The 23,288-nt window shown below is 41.0% G+C and overlaps 1 protein-coding gene across 3 annotated transcripts in view; it reads left to right on the top strand.

Annotated features, from left to right (window-relative positions):
• Positions 1-793: 793 nt before the first annotated feature.
• hdac4 (histone deacetylase 4) overlaps positions 794-23,288 on the top strand; it is a 125,773-nt gene continuing 103,278 nt past the window's right edge. Inside the window, exons 1-3 of one of the 3 annotated variants that reach the window (XM_071489305.1) lie at positions 918-973; positions 4,629-4,708; positions 16,232-16,504. In XM_071489305.1, the coding sequence (XP_071345406.1) occupies positions 16,483-16,504 (22 nt within the window). In that variant the 5' untranslated portion in view covers positions 918-973; positions 4,629-4,708; positions 16,232-16,482. Of the gene's footprint in view, positions 974-4,628; positions 4,709-16,231; positions 16,505-23,288 lie in introns of all 3 variants that reach the window. The other 2 variants (XM_071489215.1, XM_071489380.1) reach the window with 2 other exon arrangements.

The following is a 23,288-nucleotide window of genomic DNA, read 5'->3' on the forward strand; positions in this document are numbered from 1 at the left end:
CATAATGAGCTCTGAATCTATGGAATTTGTTTTACCTTTTGATTATTTTCCTTATATATTCTTGATATGTCTTTAAAGGTGCGGAAAAAATGCAATTCTTTTTTTAACTCAGCTTATTACCGAGAGTAATTAGGGCTTGCATAATCATATAATTATTTTTGCATGATTGTGCATCACTATTGGTTATTCCACAGTGAGAGATTTCTGTATTTTTTATTTTCTCTTTGCTCTTTTTACTGGTTTGAAGCTGGTGGTGCTCAGATGAAAACAGGTGATCTCACCTACTTCTGTACACCAATCAGAATATAGCAACACTTAAATCTTATGGCAGTCAGGGGGCTGTTTGCTTGAGATTGAGAAATAATTTAAAAATAAATAATAATAATATAATATATAAAATTTCTTTGGTCAACATCTTGCATTGTTGAGTTCAATAGAGACACAACCAATGCTGAAATTTTATTTTCCTATTGCAATAGAGATGAAGAAATTTTTACATACACATACATGTCCCTATAGAGTTTCCCTTTAGAACAGATTGGATGAGTTAAATATAAAGAGACTACCGAGCATCAAATATTATAGTGATACATGGGTAACAGAAAATACTCTAACTTTCTGTTCATTACCACAGTCATATAAAACAGAATTAAAAAGAATATAAAGATGGCAGTAAAGGAACATCATGTAAACCTCAAACATGCCCAGTGTGTGTTCAGTGTGTCCTTCAGCTGATTGGGAAACAGAGGACTCATAATTTGATTCTCCTCTCAGCTGTCAGTCATCCTGTCCCGCAGACCCCGCCTCCTACGGAAACGCAGGAGGTTGTCCGACACGTGATGACCTCAGCATGGCGGAGCTGCGGGCTGAGAGGCTCCTGCAGCACCGACGGGTCCTAAACTCCTGCACCGTGGATGCGCCTGCAGACCGGGAGAGAGACAGCCCCGCTGCGCTCAGAGCGCGTCCAGTCCAGGTAGTGTCTCTTTGGCTCTTTCTTTTCTTCTTCGTGAAACGCTGTCCCGCAGCTCCCTCTTTGACTTGAACTTGTAGAGAGAACAACCCAAAAAAAAAAAAAGAAAAAAAAAAAAAAGTGTTTATCTTGTAGTTGGTTTCAGCGCTTTTCCTCTTCGGAGCCGAGCTGCTGTTACTCTGTACTTGTCTTTCTCTGTCGTGTTTCAGAGCCAGCAAAGGGGAAAGTGTAAGAGTTGCGCAATACGGACATTGTTGTTCATTGTTAACAATTTGGAGTTGATTTAAAATGTTTTTTTTTAATGTTGTGCAACATTGTTACTCCTCGACCTTAGCTCGGCTTCTCGGTTTCATCTCAGTAACTTCATCGTTTCAAACTCAAACAAGCTGTCAGGTCGGAAAAGCGGCTTCCAGGCAGCGGATAACTACACAGCTATTACTGTTATTTTCTTTTCAGTGTCCATTTACAAGTCATACTTTCTCACATTGTTTCCTCCCACGGTGTTGCCAGATGTATTTGTCACCCAGTTACAGTTGTTTTGTGTACAAGTGAGCTACTTCACTCGTTTAAAGGAACTAGATATTACCATTAACCATTAACGTAACGCTAGCCGAGCTGCACACTGTCCTCTGCACGTATTTCTTCAGACAACACAACCAGACCTTGCGCCAGTGTGTGTGTGTGTGTGAGGAGGAAGCAGTGTTTGTGTGATAGAGGTTTGTGCTGAGGTTGAACCGCCGCTGCCACAGCTTTGGGTGTAAACTTGTGTCTTCATGAAGTGTAAACAGAGCAGAGCAGCAGCAGCAGCAGCAGCAGCAGCAGCAGGGCTGTGTCCCTGCTCTGCTGAGACTCCTTTAAGCCTTCACCAGCGGAAACTATTCCCTCAGCATTACAAGCTCTGGAGGAGTGTGCTTGTAAACTCCAGGCCCCACAGAAACAAGGTCACAGCAGCCCTGCAAAAAAATTGGCTGAGTGCTTCTCCTTAAAGATGATGTGCTGAGAGCGGAGCCCTGATTGGAGCAGATGTAAAACAGTATATTTGCTGTTGTCGTTGTTTTTGTTTCTGACATGTTTGCTTCTCAGTTGAGCAAAGCCCTGAAACTGAAAATAGATGCGACATGACAGCTCCACTACAGTGACATCAGATATGAGAAAAATGCATATCTTTGACATCAGTAGCTCGTATCAGATTAATTTTAGACTATCTCCTCTCAACAGGCTCTAATAATCGACAAGTCAAATGAAGAAATCCACTGCAGCGGAATAAGGGGTGACGAGGCCTGTTCTCTGCAAGGGTTTCAATAGATCATAATACACAGCAGCCATACGAAATGTTGCATCTTGAATAATGGGTGTGACTGAAACCTGCCGTCTGCTACACACCAGGAGGACTCTGACCACAAGGGAAGTGTTGAAGTGACTCTGTGGTGTGTGATGTTCACTCTCACTCTTGTTTTATTTGTAATATGATGTATATCACCTTTCTGTTTCCTGACAAGTGGTCATGCTATTTATAGAGTGTGCAACAAAATGTAAGTTTAGAAAGTAGCTCTTCAAGTTTGATTCTGAGAGACAGACACAAACACCTGATATTTCAGTGAGATGTTTCAGACAGTGGGAAAATCCTTATTCATAGAAACTTCACGCAGCTAATGAATTTTAGAGTGAATTTCCTCCTCTGAGAAAACCTCTTTGTAGCTGAAACACCTGCAGAAAATTGAAGTAACAGCCTCGCATTTTGAAGTTTGCATGTGTGTGCACACTTGTCTGATAATTATATCTTGTGGGACTTTGATGCACAAACATAATGGAGGACGGTAGATGGATGCCTGCAATGTCTAAATCCACTTTCACACAGGCAAATATAAAGAGTTTGCAGTGTTCCTCATAGAATCAGATTCTGTTGCTAGTGCTAGATTCTAGTTCCCCACTGCAAACATTTAAATTGCCATTCACTTTGTGACTAGTTATTAGCTGACATATACTGTACATAAAGGGGCGGGATTTCTCTTGGTGCACCCAAAGGACTGTTGAACATGTGTGTGTGTGTGAGAGAGAGAGAGAGAGTGAGAGAGAGAGGGAACCAGGAGAAGCTGCATGAATCAATGCACTGCACACAGCTCCCCAGTTAAATAAAATTTGTTTTTAAAGCTAAAAGCTAAAACCTTATCTTAAAGTATTATCCATAGATAACATAAACTTTGACATTGGCATTGTTATGCATTTGAGCCACTTCTTAGAGTAATGGCAAGTCCAGCCATGTTTTGGCTTTAATGTCCATCATGCAGAAGGATGGAGTGGCACTTTTTGTCTTATGTGACAGAAAGACAAGGAACATCTGTGGTCTCCAGGTCCCCAGCTGTAATCAAACTGCTGATGTTGCGGTTGCATGGATCATGTCTCATACCACAACACTGGAGTCAATTACAACAGACTGAATTCAGATTGACCGTAACTGTTGCTCTCCATCTCTGAGGAGACTTTTTAAAGCCGCCTTTCCAGCCTGCAAGTTGTGAGTGTTGGACACACAAAAGATAGATTTTTTTGTGCAACTACTCTATTTAAGGGCAACAGTTCCCCTCCACAGCCGCCTGTGCTCTCTCTCTCTCTCTCTCTCACACACACACACACACACGCACACAGAAACACATTGACAAAGGACCCGTCTGTCGGATTTGCTAAAAACAACACCACATACCTGTTTTTTTGCATATAAAGCGGGGAAGTGAGATCCGATTGAGACACATGTGGAGACACATTTTAAAGCCAGGTGTGAACTGATGATCTTGGAGCTGACCGCTTGTGATCGGATCACTCGAGACGCATGTTAATACCGGGTCTGAACAGAATCTATATAATAATGCTTATTTTTCACACGCGTCTTTCAGGACAACCTGAGGAGCGTTAAACACACTCTTACTCTTGTGTGTGGATCTTGAATCTCAGCAAGGGTTCGCTGACAGGTTCTTTTTCTTCACATTCTTTATGTCTTTTATTTTGTAATCAAACTAATGCTTTCTGAATCAAATCAAGCCCATTACATTGTTAAACTCTTGAGCCAACTTCCTTTTCACTATCTTACCAAAGTTTAGGAGCACTTTATTCTTGTTCTTTTCTTGTACTAAAGTTGGCCTCTTGTAATCTCATTAATAAGCTCATTTAGCTCAGTCCCATTGTGCTTTGTCAGGGCTCGGGCCTGACTTTCCAACTTCCTCCCATCATTCAGCACAACCTGGCACTGGGAAAGTTTGCTTGTTTGTGGATATTTTGTGGGTGTTGTCATGCTAATGGCTACTGATGGGGTTTATTAATGTCACTGCTGTGCTCAGGGACAAATAAGGTGACAGGAGCCTGTAATGCACAGACATGTTCTCCCAGCGGGAATTTGTAAACTGCTTGGCAGGATCTTCCCTTCAGCCCAGAGCCATCCAGCATATTATTGTATCTTTGTTGATTTATTTGTCTCTAACACAGTTTAAATGAAACTTGGGAGTATCTTTTTTGCCACCACAGCCTATTTGCAATTTTTTTGCAAATCTGTTTACACGACCCATCTCCAGTTTGAATTTTATTTTGAAACTTTTGGATTATGTAGGCATAAAATGCAAAGGTCAATGAAATCAATCACTGCACAGTTAACTTTGCTTTTTCTCATTAGGCTTACCGCTGCGCAGCTTCATAAAAGGGAGGAAGTTGGATATTGGCCAGTAGAAGCAGACAAGAGGAAGATTCAGAGAGGTAAAAGGGACACAGAGCTTTTAATGGGCAACTATGCTGAAGCTCTCAGCCTCAACTGATGTGATTTTAGGCTTGATGAATTGTGTTGATCCTTGTGGGCACCCAATCAGTTCATGGCTGCGAATCATTCTCCCAGATTCACCCCATGATGCCCCAGTGTGCCTCACGACTCCAATAATAAACCAGTTTTAGCTCCTTTGTGCTTCGCTGGGACCTTGTCCTGACCTTGAACCCATCCTCTCCCCACACACAGTTAGCAAGTGGTGGGCAGTTAGTGAAGGCATCCTTGTTTGTTGTGGATGTTATGTTAATGGCTATGAATTAAATCTGGCATTGTAGTGTTGGATACAAGCTTAGTGTGATGACCCTGTCCTGCATAGGCACACTCTGTCCTGATCACTGATTATATGAACAGACACAATATCACAGATTGGATCCTGCTCTGTCATTTACGCTGCCATAATTACATTCATTTGTAGTATATTCTGTTACATCTTCCAAAGTTGGGTTTTATATCCAAACCTCTGTATTTGTCTCTGTATTATTTAAGGAGCTCTCAGTGATCACAGAGCAGCTTGAAAGATGAAGTGATGGTCAACATTTATACATCTCTCAGGAAAAAAAAGCTGACATTGCAGTTGCTGTTGTTGCTAGGGTTTGGTACCAAAACCTGTTGCCAATGTGGCACCAGTTCCTGCATGACAAGAATCTGCTGCACTTCATCAAAATGCAGATTTTTTTGTGCCTCATTTTGGTGCCACTCTAACAGTTGAGCTGTTGATTGAATTAGTAGCTGGTGCTACTAATGACTATTTTCCTATCAATTAATCTATAGACTATTTCAGCAATTAGTTGATTAATCTAAATGATTAATTGTCCTCCAGAAAATCGAATTGACACACTGACACTGTCGATTAATGAACAATAAATCCAGATTATAGCTTAAACATTTTCTCAAACACTTAATTAGTGGAAATTTTAAGGCAGCAGGCAGAAGACTTTATGGCTCTATGAGTGTGTTCAGCAGCTACAAGGACAAAAGATATCAAAGCTGTCCCTCACATTTCCGTGACTGGTCGCAAAGTAACACTGGTTAAACAAGGCTTTTAGTGAAGGGATTTGAACTGGGATTTGCTCATCCTCCCAAAGTCAGCCACTAACCAGCTGTAGGGATGGCCATTGTTAGGATTTTATCTTTATCTCATCCATATCCTTATTGATCCAGCTCATAATATTACTAGTTCCTTATCATTACTCAAGAATTGTGATATTCATTTTAGCTTTTGCTAACAATTTGCTATTATCTTAACCAGTGCGATGTTGTTGTGTAAAGACACGGGGAACCAGCCGACAAAATAGTTGAAAATATCTCTTTTCTAGATGCTTGTTGAACAGGTGGTAATGTTCCATCGTTTTGTGCTTTTTTTTGTACTGTTTTTTGCAGCAGTATTGAGGAAAAAAAAAACCCCAAACGATGCACAAATCTGGTTTTTGCTAATCTATCTGGTCATATGACTGTTAAGCAGCAGATTTTGATTCCCCCCACTGTCCCAGTTTGGTTGAATTTTGGTTTCTCTACACTGCTCACAATACTGGATGCAAAGCCATGCAGTGAAAGTCTTTGCAGCATCTAATTATAGAGGAGCTCCACATGATAAAAGCCGAGCACTCTGTTCTTCACCCGGTCAGGCCCTGAGTCCAAATGAGAGGAACTAAGTGGTCTAGGTCAAAGTTGAAAGAATTTGAACTCAGTGGCTCAGTGTTTTTCTCGAGCAGTTTAGTGTGAAGTCACAGTGCTGGACGTCAGTGCTCCCTCCATTAAAAAGTGGTTTGACTTCATGGTCTGGTCATGTGAGGGCAACTTCACAGGCTGGGTTTAACTGCAGTTAAAACAGGCTTTAGAAAAGATGCTGAGAGAAAGCTGGAGCAAAACCCTACCACTACAGTTGGAGAACAGTGTGTGTGTGTGTGTGTGTGTGTGTGGTGTGTCTGTGTAACTGTTCCACCTAGGAAGCAAATTTTGAATGGAACTATTTCTCAATGAGGCCTTTCAAAAGACGCTTTCAAGTTTGCTCAATTGAGTCATTCTGTTCTTTTTTCCTTTGCTCATATTGTGCATGTACTGGCTGGTAATACTGTGACGAGGCTCATGGTTCACTGCTAACATTATTATTCCTTATTCCTTATTATTATTTATTATCTGCTTTATAGTTTATTACAGCCCTTTTTTTTCCTTGAAATGAGAAAAGAACATATTATTGGACTTTTGCTTGGTGAAATTTTGTCTAACTGGACTTTTAATCGAATTTTAATTGAATCCCCCTGCTCTATATCATGGCACAAAGGAAACAAACAACACAGTCGGCAAGTTGTGAGGATACCAGATTGCAAGAGTCAAGGGTGTGGGTTTGGTAGGGACACAGCAACCCCTCCAAATCAAAGGCCTTTTTAAGGCCGAATGGTTTACTGACATATACAATCTGTATTTATATTCAAATAAAAACTATACACAGAAACAGACAACAAAGAAAACTTAAGGAAATTACTTGTTAACGAAAAAGAGGGAAAAATATTTTTGCATCCAACATCAACATTTTTATACTCAGCAGTACTATCAGTGTTGCTTTCCCCCTTTCCCCCGATTTCACATTTAAAACTAGCTCCACCTTGGCCTCAACAGTAAAATGCTGCTAATCCAGTGATGCATCAGTATTTACAATCTAATAATATATGGCAGGTAAAATTAAGGAGCTACAACAGGTTTTCATTTTAAATCATTTTGGCTCATGGCTGGTTAGTTTACTACCTATTACTCTCTGAGTGGTGGAAAAGAACCTGGTGTCTCTTTTTTGGAGGCATATACATGAAATATTAAATATTCGCCCATGCTTCAGGTATGGATTGATACCACTGACAGTTTTATTTCTGAAGTCATTTGCCTTTAATGTGAAATAGTGAGAGAGTGTCAGGAAAGTTGGGGGACATACAGTGAAGTTCCTGAGCTGGATTCAAAGCTGCAGTAAGGACTGAGCCTTAGGGGCGTGTGCACTACCAGGTGAGCCACCTGGGCAGCCCATGATTAATAATTTACCGATGGCAGCACACTGACCTGCTCTCACCTCCTCCGTGTTCGGCAGTCAGTGCGATATTTGTATGTGACATAAGCCTCTAGATAGTCTCCGCCCTCTCAGGCAATCAGATGCTACCATGCCAAAATCAGCCTCTGGGAGGGCTCATCAGAACTTTTTAATATGACATAACTCCAAACAGTGCAAACGAGTTCAATCAAATGTTGGTAGGGACATGTCCCTAACGTCCATATACAAACCTGTGCCCTTGTTCTTAAATGCAAGAAAATGATGGAGTTGACATCTACTTCCCACAACCACTGTTCGCTCTCGGCCTGCTCTACACAGCCTTCTCCAGGGGATAGAGAACCAACGATGTCAGAGTTTTATTGAAGGACATTCCTTTTACCTTATATAATGACATATTTATGTTTATATTATGTTTATATTTATGTGCTTCAACTTATCTGTTTGTAAAAGAAAGCAGAACAAGTGTAGATGACAAATAATAACTGTGACCTTAATATTCATATATGCAATATTAGTATTCATACATTATCTTATTAGAGTTGTGTGTGCCTTTTGCCACATTGCTTTCAAATTCACCAATAATACTGCCTCAACGTCTGCCCTTTACACAGAATATTTATAATGGGTGAGACAAGAGATTCAAGGGAAGTCAGGGACGCTGGCAGTAAAAGCAATAAAAAGGGCCAAAGTACAGGTTCAAACATCTCACAACGCTGGTAGAGCGCTTTGTTTCTACACTACCTCGATTTTCTCCATGGTTGACTCCAGTACGAGTAAGAAAGTGAGAGTGACATTTAAAGAATGTGAGTTATAAAGAAATGGAAGTTGAGTAGGCTGCTGTTATTACCAGGACTTCACAAACTGCATGGGAAGATGCTACTTCCTACTTTTTATTTGACTCAGAACAGTTGGTATTTGTTGCCACGGTAGCAACACATGGGGATTGTTTCATTGTCCGTTGACATCAGCAGATGTGTGTGTATTACGACTGTCCTTTTTCATAACTCTAAAGTGGCTGATGATAGATCGAATGTTCATCAATATGTTGTTTGAAGCTAAAGACTCCACACATCACTTTTATATAACAACAGACGGGGCTGGTCCAAGTGCTTCATCATGCTGTGCCATGATATTTGATGCCACAAATTTGAATCCCCAACCCCACATTTCTCTCCATGCAGGTTGCAAAGGAATGCACACTCACACATGCAAGGGAAACATGGCACTCCCCAGTATTTTTCCCCCTAGCCTAAAACTTACAAACATACTTTTGAGTTCAGGCAGTCTGGGTTTGAGGAAGTCACGATGGTCGGCCTCAGTAAAGTTCACATTTTACTTCCATCACTTTCAGGCATGAGATTAATGATAATACTGTCCTAAACTCAGCTATTCAACAGAAGCTGCTGGCCGTTACTAGTATCAGAAAGATTAATTTATATGCTGAGGTTAGTTACCACATCTGGGGAGGGTGCTGTATCCTTTTAAATTAAGACCCCGTCTACATGTAGGTGATACATTTCAGCCTGTCAGCCACTCCTACAGATAATGCAGAAGAAGTGGATCTTTATGCCTGTCGCTTGTGTTGTTGCTTTCAGACACTCTCCATTGTGTATTTCTGCAGATATTTAGTATATATTGTGTTGCAAAGCTGAAAGAAAGACTTAATGAAGTGACTGAACGTGAAATAGAGGTTTCATTTTGATACAAGCCTGATTATTATGCTCTGCTGTTTAGAAATTGTAAGCCCCCCCTCTGTTCAAATTTGAATGCTCAGAGACAATTTGTACCAAAGTTTCAAAATGCATCACAAAAATTCATCACAGATCTGTATAACAAATGTGTTTTCAAGTGACTAATTTGGAAGAATTCTGCATGGGAGGTCTCTGTCTTGATTTGCATTTGTGCTCATCTGAAGTGACAGGTCTCAAACACATTCCCGTCTCCTCATCATCATTTGAAACGCTTACTTCGTTTGTATTCTTCTGTGAAATATTCAACTCAAGCAGTAAGCTTACAGAGAAAAGTTTATTTACATAAGAATACAGCACAGCAGAACAATTAATGTTCGGTGTCTTGGCTCTGACATTGTCACTCCGCGCAGAGGCATCAGCAGAGCAGAGGGGGGGGGGCTGGTGTTTTGATGAATATATCACCAATTTGTATGGGTGCATAGAATATGTAATGCAGAGAGTGGGGGGCATGTCATGTGTGTTTGTAGCAAGGCGACTTTAACTGACAGACTCAACTGGGTTGCAGGCACCGTTGGATTAAAACTATACTTTCCACGTCCGTTTAGCTGAGAGGATGTGCATGATGAAATATTTTTCATGTTACCGTTGTACTCCTACATTCACCTTTTTATCAAAGGGGCCTTATGCGTTTCCTCATTTTCTGTCATATTTATATAATGTTACAATATCAGATGACCATATTAAATGTGGCCAGAGTTTCAAATAATGAAGTAAACGTATATGAAACTTATGCCTGAGAGACAAAAACTCCGACATTAGACTGGTCTGAACACTTGGTTTCTAATGGTTTTTTATTCTTCTGTGATGAGCTGATTCTTTATATGGTCATCTGCTCCAAGCTGAGCCCGTTCTCCCAAAACAAATACTTGAGTGTTACTATAGGCAAAAACCCAGCGGTGTGGGTTTCTACTTTTTAGCACCTTCCCACATGTATGACAATTAACAGGGATATATATAGAACAAATTTTACATAAGGATTGTGACTGAAAGACTAAATCCATGGTTCTCTCACACAATAAGCAGGTATTGGGTGATATTGTGATATCAATGGAACAGAAATGTTGTGCTGTAACCTTTGTTGCTGTAGATGTTCTTGCCGTCCACTCTCATGTTCCAGAGCAGAGTCGAGCTCAAACATGTCTGGATGGGTTTGACAAGTTTTCATTTCTAATCAGTTTGCATTCAGGACCTCCACAATGGTAAGAGGGTGAGGTGGTGCTCACAAGAGCTGGGTGCACGGCCCTGCGCCAGGCCTCTGGAAGTTTGAGATAAATAAGGACTTTATTTGAAATATGAATCATGCAAAGCTACTGTAGTGGAGTCCTACAGTAACTACAATGACCGCCTTGTGGTTCTATGCCTCCGTCAACCAGCCAAGTTGAAGGAAATATGGTCACAATCTCCATTTCCAGTGTTACAGTATTGAATAGTGGCCACAAGTGTTTTTGCAGATCATCATGATGTCACAGTGAAAATGACCTTTTACCATTTGGATATAAAATGTCATCACTTCATCATTTTATCCAATTAGACTTTTTTGTGAAATTGTGTCAAAGTGCGTGAATTTGTGAGTTATGGCGAAAAATTTCATGAGGTCACAGTGACCTTGAACTTTTGACCTTTTACCACCAAATTATAATCAGCTCATCTTTGAGTCCAAGTGAATATTTTTGCCAGATGTGATGAAACTCCCTTGGGGTGTTCCTGATATATCACATGAACATGAGGTCTGGAAGTGATTGGCAGTGTTTCTGCCAAATCTGTAGAAATTCCCTCAAGGCCGTCTTGAGATATCACATTCATGAGGCCAAAAAAATGGGTTTTGTGAGGTCACGGTGACCTTTGACCTTTGGCCACCAAAATCTTTCTTTGTGCCAAACTTGCAGAACTATTGTGTTCACGAGAATGGGAAAAAGGGACAAGCTGAAAACATAATGCCTCTGGCTGTCGCCCATGTGGAGGCATACAAATATGGAAATAAGTATAATTGACCCCTTTTAATGTATCAGGGTCTTTTGTCAAATATTGTAATGAAGTACAGGATGCACCCCGTTCTCACTGTGTTCTTGTGACCATCAACTGGTCACGCAACTACATCAAGATTTTCTGCCATGTGCCACTTCTCAGTATTCAGTATTATTTTCTTCCAGCACTGTAGCACTGACTGATCTTTAGTCATTCGTTTGGATGCCCTATTATTCCAACCTGATATCACACAAAGCTGGATCATTTGTATCCTATCCATCACTGGTTTGTGTTTGAGCTGCTGCCTGGTCGAACCTAACACACAGCTGCCCTCAGGCTGTCGGAGCTCTGAGGGCAAAATGATCCCTCCATGCCACTTGATGTGTGCGCTCCTCCTGTTGCCACCTTGTCCCTGTTCAGCCGACAGCTGATTGATGCGATGTCCTGCCGTCATATCAGGTCTCGCTCACTTGCAAACAAGCCGCAGAGAGTATTGTGTTACTGCAGGTCCTTTCATGCCAGATGAAGTATCTCCTCACTCACACCCTCTGCCACGTTTCTCCCACTCACCCACTTTTACTCTCATGTCACCTGTGTCACACTGACTTCAGGCCTCCCTGCGCTCCAGGAAGATGGGTTCAGTTTGACTTGTTCCTTTAACAATCAACAGTCCAGACATGTTATTTCCTTGTCTTGCTAGGTGTTTTTGCAGGTTCTAGATTAATGTGTTTTTTTTAAGGTAGTACATCAAATATTTTTGCCAATAACAAAGAAAAATCAGGAACATGTCAATCAGTAGCGTACTCGCAGTGCCGCTAATCCCACTCGCCAGCTGAATAATTCATGGTCAATTAGGGTCGAGAGGCAGAAGCCGTCTTCATGGCGTAAGTGCATTTTCAATGATTCATTTCATGAGCTATGCAAGGGGTCTCTTAATTGTTGTTTACTGCTCACTATCCGACCACATGTTATTTTTATGCCATCGTGATTACTCCCGGCAGCGCTCAGAGTGCTTGGGAAATGAAGTCCATTAAGGCGTCCTGAGAGCTGTTTTCCTGTCAAGTGCCATGAAACGCTTCCAGATTCAAACTTTGCTGCACAGCAGCAATAAATCTCGTCCAATCTGAAGTGTCAGTCTGTGGATATGAGACGCATGAAGAGATGCAGGTGGTGTATTTTATGGCCCTACAGTGCAGGAAAAATACCCACAGTGTTGTACAAAGTTCCATTTTTTAATGGGATCCCTGAAGAACAGTTTAAATTTTAGAAAAAGTGAAGTCATATGGAAGGAACATTAAGAACTGCACAGCTGACAGCAGATCAGTGCCACTAACTGCAGGTTGATGGCATCAGAAAGGGAATAGTTTTGGATTCCCTTCCCATTTTTTAACATTTTTTTTTTGGTTGTTTGTTTGTGTGTGGCAGAAGAAGTGTGAGGACTCGATGCCCGCGGTCATTGCTGACATTGTATGACAAGCTGTAAAAGCACAGTCTGAATTCTTGTGTGACAGACGACTCCCTTGACAAAAATAGGCGGCTTGATCTGAGATTAGCTTCGCTGCCCTCCGGTCGACTTTTTTCTGACACATCACGCCTCAGCAAATCCATCAGCCCTCCCACTGAGCATCCCTCCTGGCCGTCCAAGTATTGTCTGCATGCATGTGACTGTTTATTACAAACTCATGTGCAACATTCAGACAGACATCTAAACCCCCCCCCCTCTGTATTTTTTTCTTCTGGCCTGAAGGATGCTATTAGGTTCTCCCCTCAAATTTCAGAGTGAATGCAAAATGCTCAGGAAGCACTTTGTCATAACAACACAACAATGTTTGTTTTCTCAAACTCGAGAACGAAAGCTGACAGGTTGCACTTAAATGTCAGTGTCACTGCGTTGAGACTGTGGGAGCAAAACTGGAACTCATTTTTAGTAGATTTAAAAACTCAAATATCTGTTTATCCCTCCAGTACAGTGCCTTTATTTCCTCACATTCCACACTAATTATTAAGATGGGCCACAATTGAATTTGTCACTCACTTAAGGGACTGTTTTTCTTCTACGATAATTCCTGATAAGTGAAGTAAGACCCTGGAGAATCCTGGCAGCGGTGCGTTTCCATGAGGTTTTATTTGGCCGTGCAAAGCTTGCACCCTCTTTCCACTGAACTCATTCATTTGACAGTAATTCAGTTCAACAGCTTTAACAACGACGACAGCGAAGAGACCGTGTGTGTATTTTAGAGAAAGAGGAAGGGAGCACATACACACTTTATTGTGGCTTCTGTGGTATTACTAGTGACTGATTGCAGCTCTCATTACCACTTGTTTGGATTCAGCTATGTTGACACCTGTTAGATGGGACGGAGGTGAGCTTTAGTTTATGCTGGGTATATATGAATAGCTAGAGGCTTTCCTTTATGTGTTTGTGTGTGTTTATGTACTTCTTGCAGTTTTGATTGCATAACACACACACACACACACACACACACACACACACACACACACACACACACACACACACACACACACACACACTAGACAGTATGAGAAGTTTTCTTCCTCTTTCTCTTCTGCTATTGACTCTGAGGTAAGTCTAAGCCTTCAGGAAGGCCTCTGTTTGCATTTCATTTTGGGTTCTGCTACAGGGTAGAGGCTTTTATTAAGGCACTGACTTCCCCAGCTGACCATGTAAGCTGTAAAAATAAAACTGAGTCATGTTACTAGAAGCTGGCAAATGTTGAAACTCTGGAAAATTCACGTTCTATTAATTGTGTTTAATGAAATGTAATTTTTTTCATAAGAACGAGAAATTTTAGAACACTTCCATTTTTCCACTTGTTACTCTAAATAACAGAATAGGTCTCTATGTACTCTGAAATTAGAGCTTAGAATAAATAAATAGTAAAGACTGAAAAACAAGGAATCATGGACTCTTAAATCCTGAATTTAATTTAAGTTTTGACTCACCAAGCAGCTGAACACACTCATGAAGTTCTTTCAACATTGGAAATGAATCAATGTCCAGAAAGTTTCCCAGCACTGTTGCAGAAGTTCCCATAAATGTGTTACACATGTAGTTTGCTTTGCTTTCATCTTCTGACCAGTTCTTCCCAATCCAGCTTGATTTAAGTCTGGAGACTGAGCTGCTCCTCCATCGTGTGAAGCCATCGTCTGTTTTTTTTTTCTTCTGATGTTTTGGGTCATTATCTTGCTGTATGACCAGCCCAGTCTCTCCTCCTTTTGTTACTTGCCTTTTTTTACTCACTTAATACACAGTACCACTTCCTGCAGTACAGTAAAGTCCTAATAATGCATCAGAGGGTGTCGTGCACAGCTTTTTACAACACAGCCTTTGAACAGATGGAGCGTTTGTCAGTCATCAACCTGTTTCCATGAATTTTGAAGGCTCATTTACTTCCGTTGCTGCAGGAAAGCTGTATAAATTCACTAATTTCTTAATCCCTGAAATAAAAGCCTGTTTTCTGTGAAATTTACTTGATTTCTCAGTTTATCATTGACCTTTGTACCATTTCAGGTTGTTCACTTGATTTGAACAACTTAACTTTCAATAGAAACTGTGAAAATGGGGCTGTTTGAAAACTTTTGGTCGACACTGTAGCTATTGGACTAAATTCAAAAACTTTGTGTGACTGGGTGTGGCAACAGTACTGACAGTGACTTACAAGGCTAGCCGTTGTATTGCTGTGATTTTAGTGAACCCAAATGGTCCAAATTAGACCAAATTCATTTGATTAAAACCAGATGTGATACGACTTTTATTTGGAGGAAGCCATAGCCTTTTTACATCACTTCTTCTTTTCTCTTGCCCAAAATAAGCCAAATGATTTTTTTTAATAATGGAGTTATGACTACACTCATGACTGATGTCCCACATCAAACAAGAGCTAAACATGTATTCATGTTTTAAAGGTCCCATGTTGTGTAAAGCGAGATTTTTCTTTTTTGATTATAAAGCAAGTCTATGTTCTGTATTAATACTGTGAAAGTATCAAAGCGCTCAGTCCACAGAGAAATGCACACAGTCAGAAACTGAGCCTTAAAACGAGCCGTCAGGACCTCTTTAACCTTGTGATGTCACAACAAAACAGTCACCACTCTCAGCAATGTCCCAAGCCCCGCCCGACTAGACCCACCATCCAACCTTGCAGGAAATGGTTTCTCTGAGTGTTTACCTGAAATACCTTTATTTAATCACCCAGAAAACAGCAATCCAATCAGCCTCTCTCCTGATTGGATGACTGACAGGCTCACTGACGTGTTGTTATTAGAGCTCCAGAGAGAAGCCATTGACCATACATATTTAAAACTTAACTCATGTAGCAAGTGAAATATGTGCCACACCTTCCTGTACATGATTAAAAAGCCTTTATTAGGTATAAAGGAGATGTATGCATATTTATTTGGGGTCAGAGATAGACATGAAGTGATAAGAACAACAGGGGTCAGGCTGGTGACCTGCAGGTCTTTGGTCTGTCCTGGCCTGTTAAAATTAGCACACATGGCCACACATAGCGGGTTTAGCTCAGTAACTGCTAGAGAGGGATAAAAGGCCCACAGTGCACCAGCCCACGATGACCCCTGATGAACAATATGCCAGCTGGGATTTTACAGCGTTAATAGATACATGAACTTCTATCTGGAATAGCCCGTTCATGGGAAAACACTTTTTTTTTTGCATCTACCTCTCACAGCCTGACGGTTTGGTTGAAGGAACCCTTCCACAACACACAGCTGAGGTCTCCACCTGTGGTGAGGTGTGATGGGGCCCTGAGAATCAACACCCCTCTGTTCCTCCTTGACCTGGCAGCACCTGGGAAGCACATGGTGGTCATTACAGCCACTGCGGAGGTGCACTGACACCGTCACTGCTCACCTCCCCCCTCCCCCCCTCCCTCACCCCCTTCCCCCCCGTCAAGTCTCCCTGGCACCAGCAACCATAGCAATGAGCTCTCACAGTCGACAAGGTAAGATGTTAAAAAAAAAGAAAATACTGTATTTCTTAACGGGAACTCTTCTGTGCTTGTCAGTGCAGGTGACAAGGAGAAACCTTCTTCCATTCAAATAAAAATAGCATCTGGCATCAGGGATTATGATCATGACTAATGAATTTGCATAATGAGTGTATATTTTTTTATGATACAGCTTGTCTGTAGTGAACACTTCTTTTTTTATGCCTCTGCGCTGGCGACAGCACACATAGCAATTATGAAAATATTTCACACAAGTAGTTATTATTTAATATGAATCTAGATAAACAGGGATGTCATCTGAAACTAGTCTGACTGGTGGAGGCATATAACTGTGAGGCATATAGTTTTTTTTTTTTTTGTTCTTCAAATGGAAATAGTTGGAAAACCACCTGGTTTTAGGCTTGTTTTTGCATGCAATGTTTTTCAGAGTCATCTGGCAAATATGGGGTAATGCTGTGATGATGAGCAGTTTCTATCTTAATATACTGTGTGTGTGCCTTTCTTGGGAACCAGAACATCTGTTTCATTTTCTTCAGTATGGTTTTAAACCTAACCCCTAAACCTAGTCAATGTTTTGCGTGTTAAGTTTCTGTTAGAACAGTAGAAAATGATAAGTGAAACCCTGTTCCTGACAACATCCTTTTTTTTTAACGTCTGGGTGAAGTCATTACTTAAAAAGCTGACTTTTGAAGTCTTTAACAGGAATAGGCTTTGACTTGGATGGGAGCTATTAAAATGCCAGACATTTTGGTCCTAGCTAAAGTTAAGACATTTTTTTATTTGCAGAGAACAGTGATGTTGAAAAAGTAGATTTGTAGCCTCTTGCCATTTTGATTATGTTTGTGATCACTTGATTTCACCCTGGCGAACAGACCATACCTGCTGCTTTGAGTTAACATTTTCTACAAGAGCTCTTCAATCTTCCAAGGAGTGATTGAATATGGCTGAGAGAGTTGGCAAAACCACCACCTCCAGCACGTTGCATTGTTCAAACAGCACTTACACAGTGCTATCTGAGAAAGGGCACAGTTTGTCCAAGCATTTTTTTTTTTTGTGGTTGGTGTAACTGATTTCGCTCATGTTCACTGCTGCCAAGAAGCAGAAAAATATGACTGTTGCCATGAAATGTCCTCTTTTTGTCGTATTTTATAATATTTTGCAGTTATTCATTCAGGTATTTACAACTTTAATTTGTAAGGTGCAGATTTATTATTGTCTCTTGTCTGTCAAGCAAATTTGCACTGTCTTAAGTCGGGTAATGAAAGTGGAACCAGGCAACACCAACAAGAAAACACTAAAAGACAGTGATTGGTTCTCACTGATATAGAAGCGATTTAGCTGTGACTAAATTTAATGTAAAGAAACTTGCCTGAGCACCTGAGAGAGGAAAGCACAGTAGAATGGGAGGAGTGTGGTCCTCTGCCCTCAGTCACAACAGAAATGCAGGGGACAATTTTCTTTTTTTTTTTGCTGCAAAACTGTACTTAAACATATAATGCTGTGTCACTCTTTCCTACTACAGCTGTCCTTTTAAAGTATCTACATTCTGCCCCTGACATTTTAATGATAGTAGCAAACCAGTGAAGTACACTCTTATTATATAGACAATATCTCATCATACTGTACCTCTTTGTATTGGCTTCCTAAAGAGAATGTCTCCTAATGTTGGTCACCCAAACTTATCTTTTCTTCATCGTGTTTTTCCTCTTTGAATAATTGCAACAACAGAACATCATGTACATAAATAAGGAGAGGAGTGATTCATTCATTTACATTTTAACTGTTTCCTTGGCTGAAGTTACTTTCATGACAGTTAGTCCATTTTCATGTCTGTCGATCAGCTCTCCCCATTTATGACACTTCACTGGTCCTGAATTATATTTCGCAGTATGTTTCTTGTTGCAGGCTTTAAAACAGGCTCCCCGGTGTGTTTGACCTCCATCAGTGAGAGATACCAATGCTCCAGCTCACAAACCTCTTTTTCTTTAATCACAACCATGATGCAGATCTGCATTTTCCTCTCTCTCAACCTCTGACCGAACTGGACAAAAGGCCAATTGTGTCCCTCCTTACCCATCATGCTTTGGCTGTCTTAGCGGTCGTATTCAACGCAATGATGTCACAGCCATTGATTAATTGTTGTGGTGCTACTGGTCTTGTGTGGCACAGCGTGGGTTGCTGGCATCACCTTCTTTTCTCTTGAACTGCGAGTTGAGACGTGGTTGAGTCGTGGCCAGGAGGGTTTGCGTCAGAGTGGATGCTTCAGGCCGTCCAGATAGCTGTGAACGCTGGCACAGGCCAAGAAATGATCTGTGATTTTCTTCTTCTTCTTCTTTTCACTGAAATACATTGTTATGTAAGCTGAACCTTGGCGTGGGTCATATTTTCCTCTTTTACTTTCCTCCTATTCTGATCATTTCCATGCTCTGTCTGTTCTCATTTCTCACACGATGTTTATTATCCTTAAAGTCTTTGATTTAAGGTCTTTTGGTTTAAAAAATAACTTCAAGGTGCAGGAGTACAGTTTCACCTTTGTCAGTTTACTGGTTATTTCTCAAACATCACCTGACCTTCTTGAGCTTTCACAGACAAAAATCTACTTTAAAGGTAATGGAAAAATGGACCCAGCGTGAGTCCACAGTCGTCAGTGTAATCACCAGACTGTTTTCCATCTTACTTGGAGGGAGCCTTTTTACACTCACCCACAATATGTCAGTTTATGGATAAACATAATCCCACTTTTGGGAAGCACATTTCTTATGATATGAACTAAGCTAAATTCTCCACTAACACACGCACAACTTTTCCCCATTAACACCATAAGGGGTAGTTCTGTTGAAATGTTGTGTGAAGCCAAAACTCTTGAACTTCCAGACTTTTCTCCACCCTGAAAAGCTCTGAAATTAAGAATGAAGCTTTCACTCTTGAGTTTCACCTCCTGTTAGCAGTTCATTTTCCCCTCGTCGCCCTCCAGGCCGCGCAGCATTGCTAAGCCCTTTTCCATATATGACTGATCATCATTTCCTATTCTTAAACCACCATTTAGAGCACTGAAGGGCCTTTTGTCTGTCTTAAACTTGGGTGGCAGAGGCTGGCATGTTGACATGCTACTTGGCATTTTGGAACAGGGTTTATGGCCTTGGAGCCAGAGTTAGAACACACACACAGACAAACTCTCTCATCCCAGTGAGGCCGGTCCTGGTGGAGGGGGGGGATCTTGCGTCAATAAATCGTCATGCTGAGCGGCTCCCCTGCCTGGAACCCAAACAGAGCAAGGGGCCGTCTGCTGCTGGAGGCCTTGTAGAGCTTGTTAAACCCGTCTGTATGCTCTGACCAAAAAGAAAGCTAATTCTGGGTTAAGGTTTTGCTATAGTCATGTTTTGACTTTTTAGATCCCAGCCTCTTCTACTGATCTTATCCATGATTATATAGTATATAGATTATATAGTTATTGCAGGGTCGTAGTTGTGCTTTAAGCTGGCTGCCTGTGGAGAATCTGCAGGTTTTGTTTATTGACTGTTTGTGTGTGTTTGCAGAGTGAGACCCAGAGAAGAGTCATAAATTGCTGAGGGTCCCTTTGGACTTTTTTTTCCCCTTTGTTCTACTACTTTTCATCCCGTGAATAACTTTTGTTTACTGTGTGTTTTCATCCATCTGTCCATCCCAAGATGCGTTCACACCCTTTCACCATTACACATGCATCAACACTAAAAGCGTAGAGTCCAGTGAGGGTATGGAGCAAAAACAAAATCATCACCTTAACTTACAGTTTTATAGATGAGCTGGTCAGTATGTGGGGAGTTGCAGTTGTCTTGTAGTCGGTTGTTGCAGCCGTGCAGTGTTGAGGCAGAGGGTGGGGGCCGCTGCAAGGAGTTGGTTTTTAAGATAAACACAAGAAACGCACCGCCTCACTTTTCCGAGTCTCGTTCAGACCGCTGATCTGTGGCAGATGGTTGTGAATTATTCATGTGTCGATTTATTTATTTATTTTTCCTAGAGATTACTCAGTCTGTGAGAGGAGCGGAGAAAAGATGGAGAGGACTGACAGCACAATAAGCCTCACAAAACGTAGAGCAGTGTAAACAGCTCACGCCAGATAAGAATATCATTATTGTTTTCTCCATCGTGGTTGATGGAGCCCTGTGACATCAGTAGGTGGGATCAAAGTTTCTTCTTTTACAGCTGTGTTATTCACTGTTTTGTTTGTCTGAGCCAATTTTGCGGCCATGTCTGTTTCTGGTATTTTGGTATTAGTGCTTTGAGGATGTTTATGTTACAGTACAACTAAGATGTCAGGGGTGTGATTTTCTAAGCCTTTTTTTGGGGAAACTATTTTCTGTCTAATAAGAAATAAATCTGGACATTTTTCATTTTCAGTCACATTTGTCCTTTTTTAAAGCAAATTCTAAGCAAATGAGTTTGTATTAATATAACAGAATTAAAGCTTAAAGCAGGACTATGTGTCTTTTGCAGCAGCAGCAGCAGTAACAATGGCCTCTGCAGCCAGAGTGGTAATTACAGGACGCTGGTGCATTAAATTCTGTTGAGTGGTGAAGTGTACTGGAAGCAGCGTAGCTCAAGCAGCTAACAGCTCCAGGAGAGGAAACATATGCTGACATACAACACCACAGCTGTAGACTAGTTCATCTCACACACTTTTTATGAGCTTCTTGATCCAAATACTGAAGGTGGTGGTTCAAAAATATAAAGTTTATGAGCTTATATTATTGATTCGATATGAATGAAAGTTAGACAGTAGACGTCTCGCTCTGTTGGATTTTACTAAAGAAACACTCACTTCTCATTTCATTTGTGGTTGTACAGTTGTGTCACAGAGTGGAGGCTCTTCCCTCACAAACTGTCTTTGAGAAGTGCTAACAGCGGCGTGCAGCGAGCACACAGAACGACGGCAGCCAAGTTTAATAAAAATTAATTAGTTACAGCTGATACTACATACCACCGGAGACGTTTGTCATTTTCACCACTGAAATTGACGCTCAGTGGCGGCTACAGTGAGAAGCTCTATCTGAAGTTCTTTTCAGTGCTCATGATTCTTAGCGTCGTCACCTCAGTGTCTGAACTCAGTCAGTCACTCTTGCACCCAATTAATATTAAAATGTTATTAAAGGATCTGATTTTGATCTGTGTTTTTTTTTTTTTTTTTTTTTTTATAAATCGATTCCCTGAAATATTCCTGGATCAGCCACGATACTGATACTTAGGATCAGCTCGGGACATTGTGATGGGTCTTCATGTTTGTTGTTGTCACCTCCTTTCTTGTAGTTTTTTTAGTTGGCAACTGTGAAGTGTCTCTCGACCACCACCCGCTGCTATGGAGTGTGTTACTGGTGTCTCCTTGTACAGTTCTAGTTTTGCTTTAAGTATTAGATTTAGAAGTAATCAGAGTCAGCTGCTGTATAATTTAGGCCCCTGCTTGTGATATAGGATTCATTTTTAATTCTCTCCTTTGCCCTTCCTTCTCTTCTGTCACTCTAATTTCCATATCCGTCTCTCTCTCCCTCTTTTAATCAGTAACTGTAATAAAGACTCACAGTGGGAGCTATCAAAAGCCCGCAGTTGTGGATTAGAAGAGAGTGGCTAGTCCTGGGCCAGGCCACTGGAAAGTGAAGCATAATCTTCAAAAAGGGAGCTTAACCTCTGTTGGCCCACTCTGACTATTCCTCATTTACAGAGGCCACCGTCATAAGGAAAAGGCTCGGAGTGTTAATTGATATGTTTTAGTCTGAACGTTTGGGAAGTTGTGTAAAGGCGACTGAAGTCAACCAAGGCAAGTTTGAGTGTAAGAGCTTATTCAGAGGAAGTTATTAAAGAAGTTTTACAGACAGTGATGCTTTTCATCTGTCCTGTGCTTTTGTACGTTTGCAACTGCGCTCATAGCTGCCGCTACTATCTAGTTTGTCCATTGTCCAAAGAGCCAGGGGGACACAATACCACCCTCTTCTATCTGTGTTTGATGCATTTGAGTCCTGCAGAAATGTTATTGTTCTCATTTATCCTTGGCTCTGCAAAAATTTTCCTCAGTGGAAAGATGGATGGGAATGAGAGCTGAGGCAGAATAAACAGAAGACTTTTTAAGAGAACAATGGAAGCTGCTGTGGAGAAATAAGATTACTGCCTCATTATTGTCTTTCTCCCCACAGTTTTCCAGAATATTCCACTCAAGTAATCTCATTGCCAGATGAAACAAGTGTGCAATTTAGCCTTCGGAAGAATTTATTAAGCATTCAAAGCTTTGCTTCTGCCGGAGGAGAAGCTCAGAATTGAATTACGGTTTTGTGCTGTGCACTGTTCTTTCAAATAAACAAAGATCCACCGCTCTTCTTTTTTGTTCTTTCGCTATCAGTCATTTGAGGATTTTATGGCTGATTTGGCAGCTAAATTAGGCATCGTGGCATTGGATTGTTAACTTGCTCAGATAACTAACATTTTGACCTTTTGTTTCTACCTTTTGTCTTGTTTAGTGTGTTTGGCTTTCAACAATGTGCCAGTAAAGAGAGTTGCCTTGAAGCTGTATACATACCACAGGTGCTGTTGCTTTGTGGGAAAAAAAAACATATAATTAAAGCTTAGTGGGTTTTCTTGCAGTGGCAAAAGTATGATTATAGCTTAGAACTGAGGCCTGGGACAAGTAATCAGTTATAGGATTTATATTTGAGCCAAAACTACACAGATACAGCTAGTGACTATTGAGGGCATTACACAGAAGTCAGAATAGCCCAGATGTCCAGTCTATATGGAGATTAAGAACATGCAAGAC

Source organism: Trachinotus anak, unplaced genomic scaffold (genome assembly GCF_046630095.1).
Source record: "Trachinotus anak isolate AG129_WGS33_773 ecotype Australia unplaced genomic scaffold, CSIRO_AGI_Tana_v1 ptg000001l, whole genome shotgun sequence".
Taxonomy (NCBI): Eukaryota; Metazoa; Chordata; class Actinopteri; order Carangiformes; family Carangidae; genus Trachinotus; species Trachinotus anak.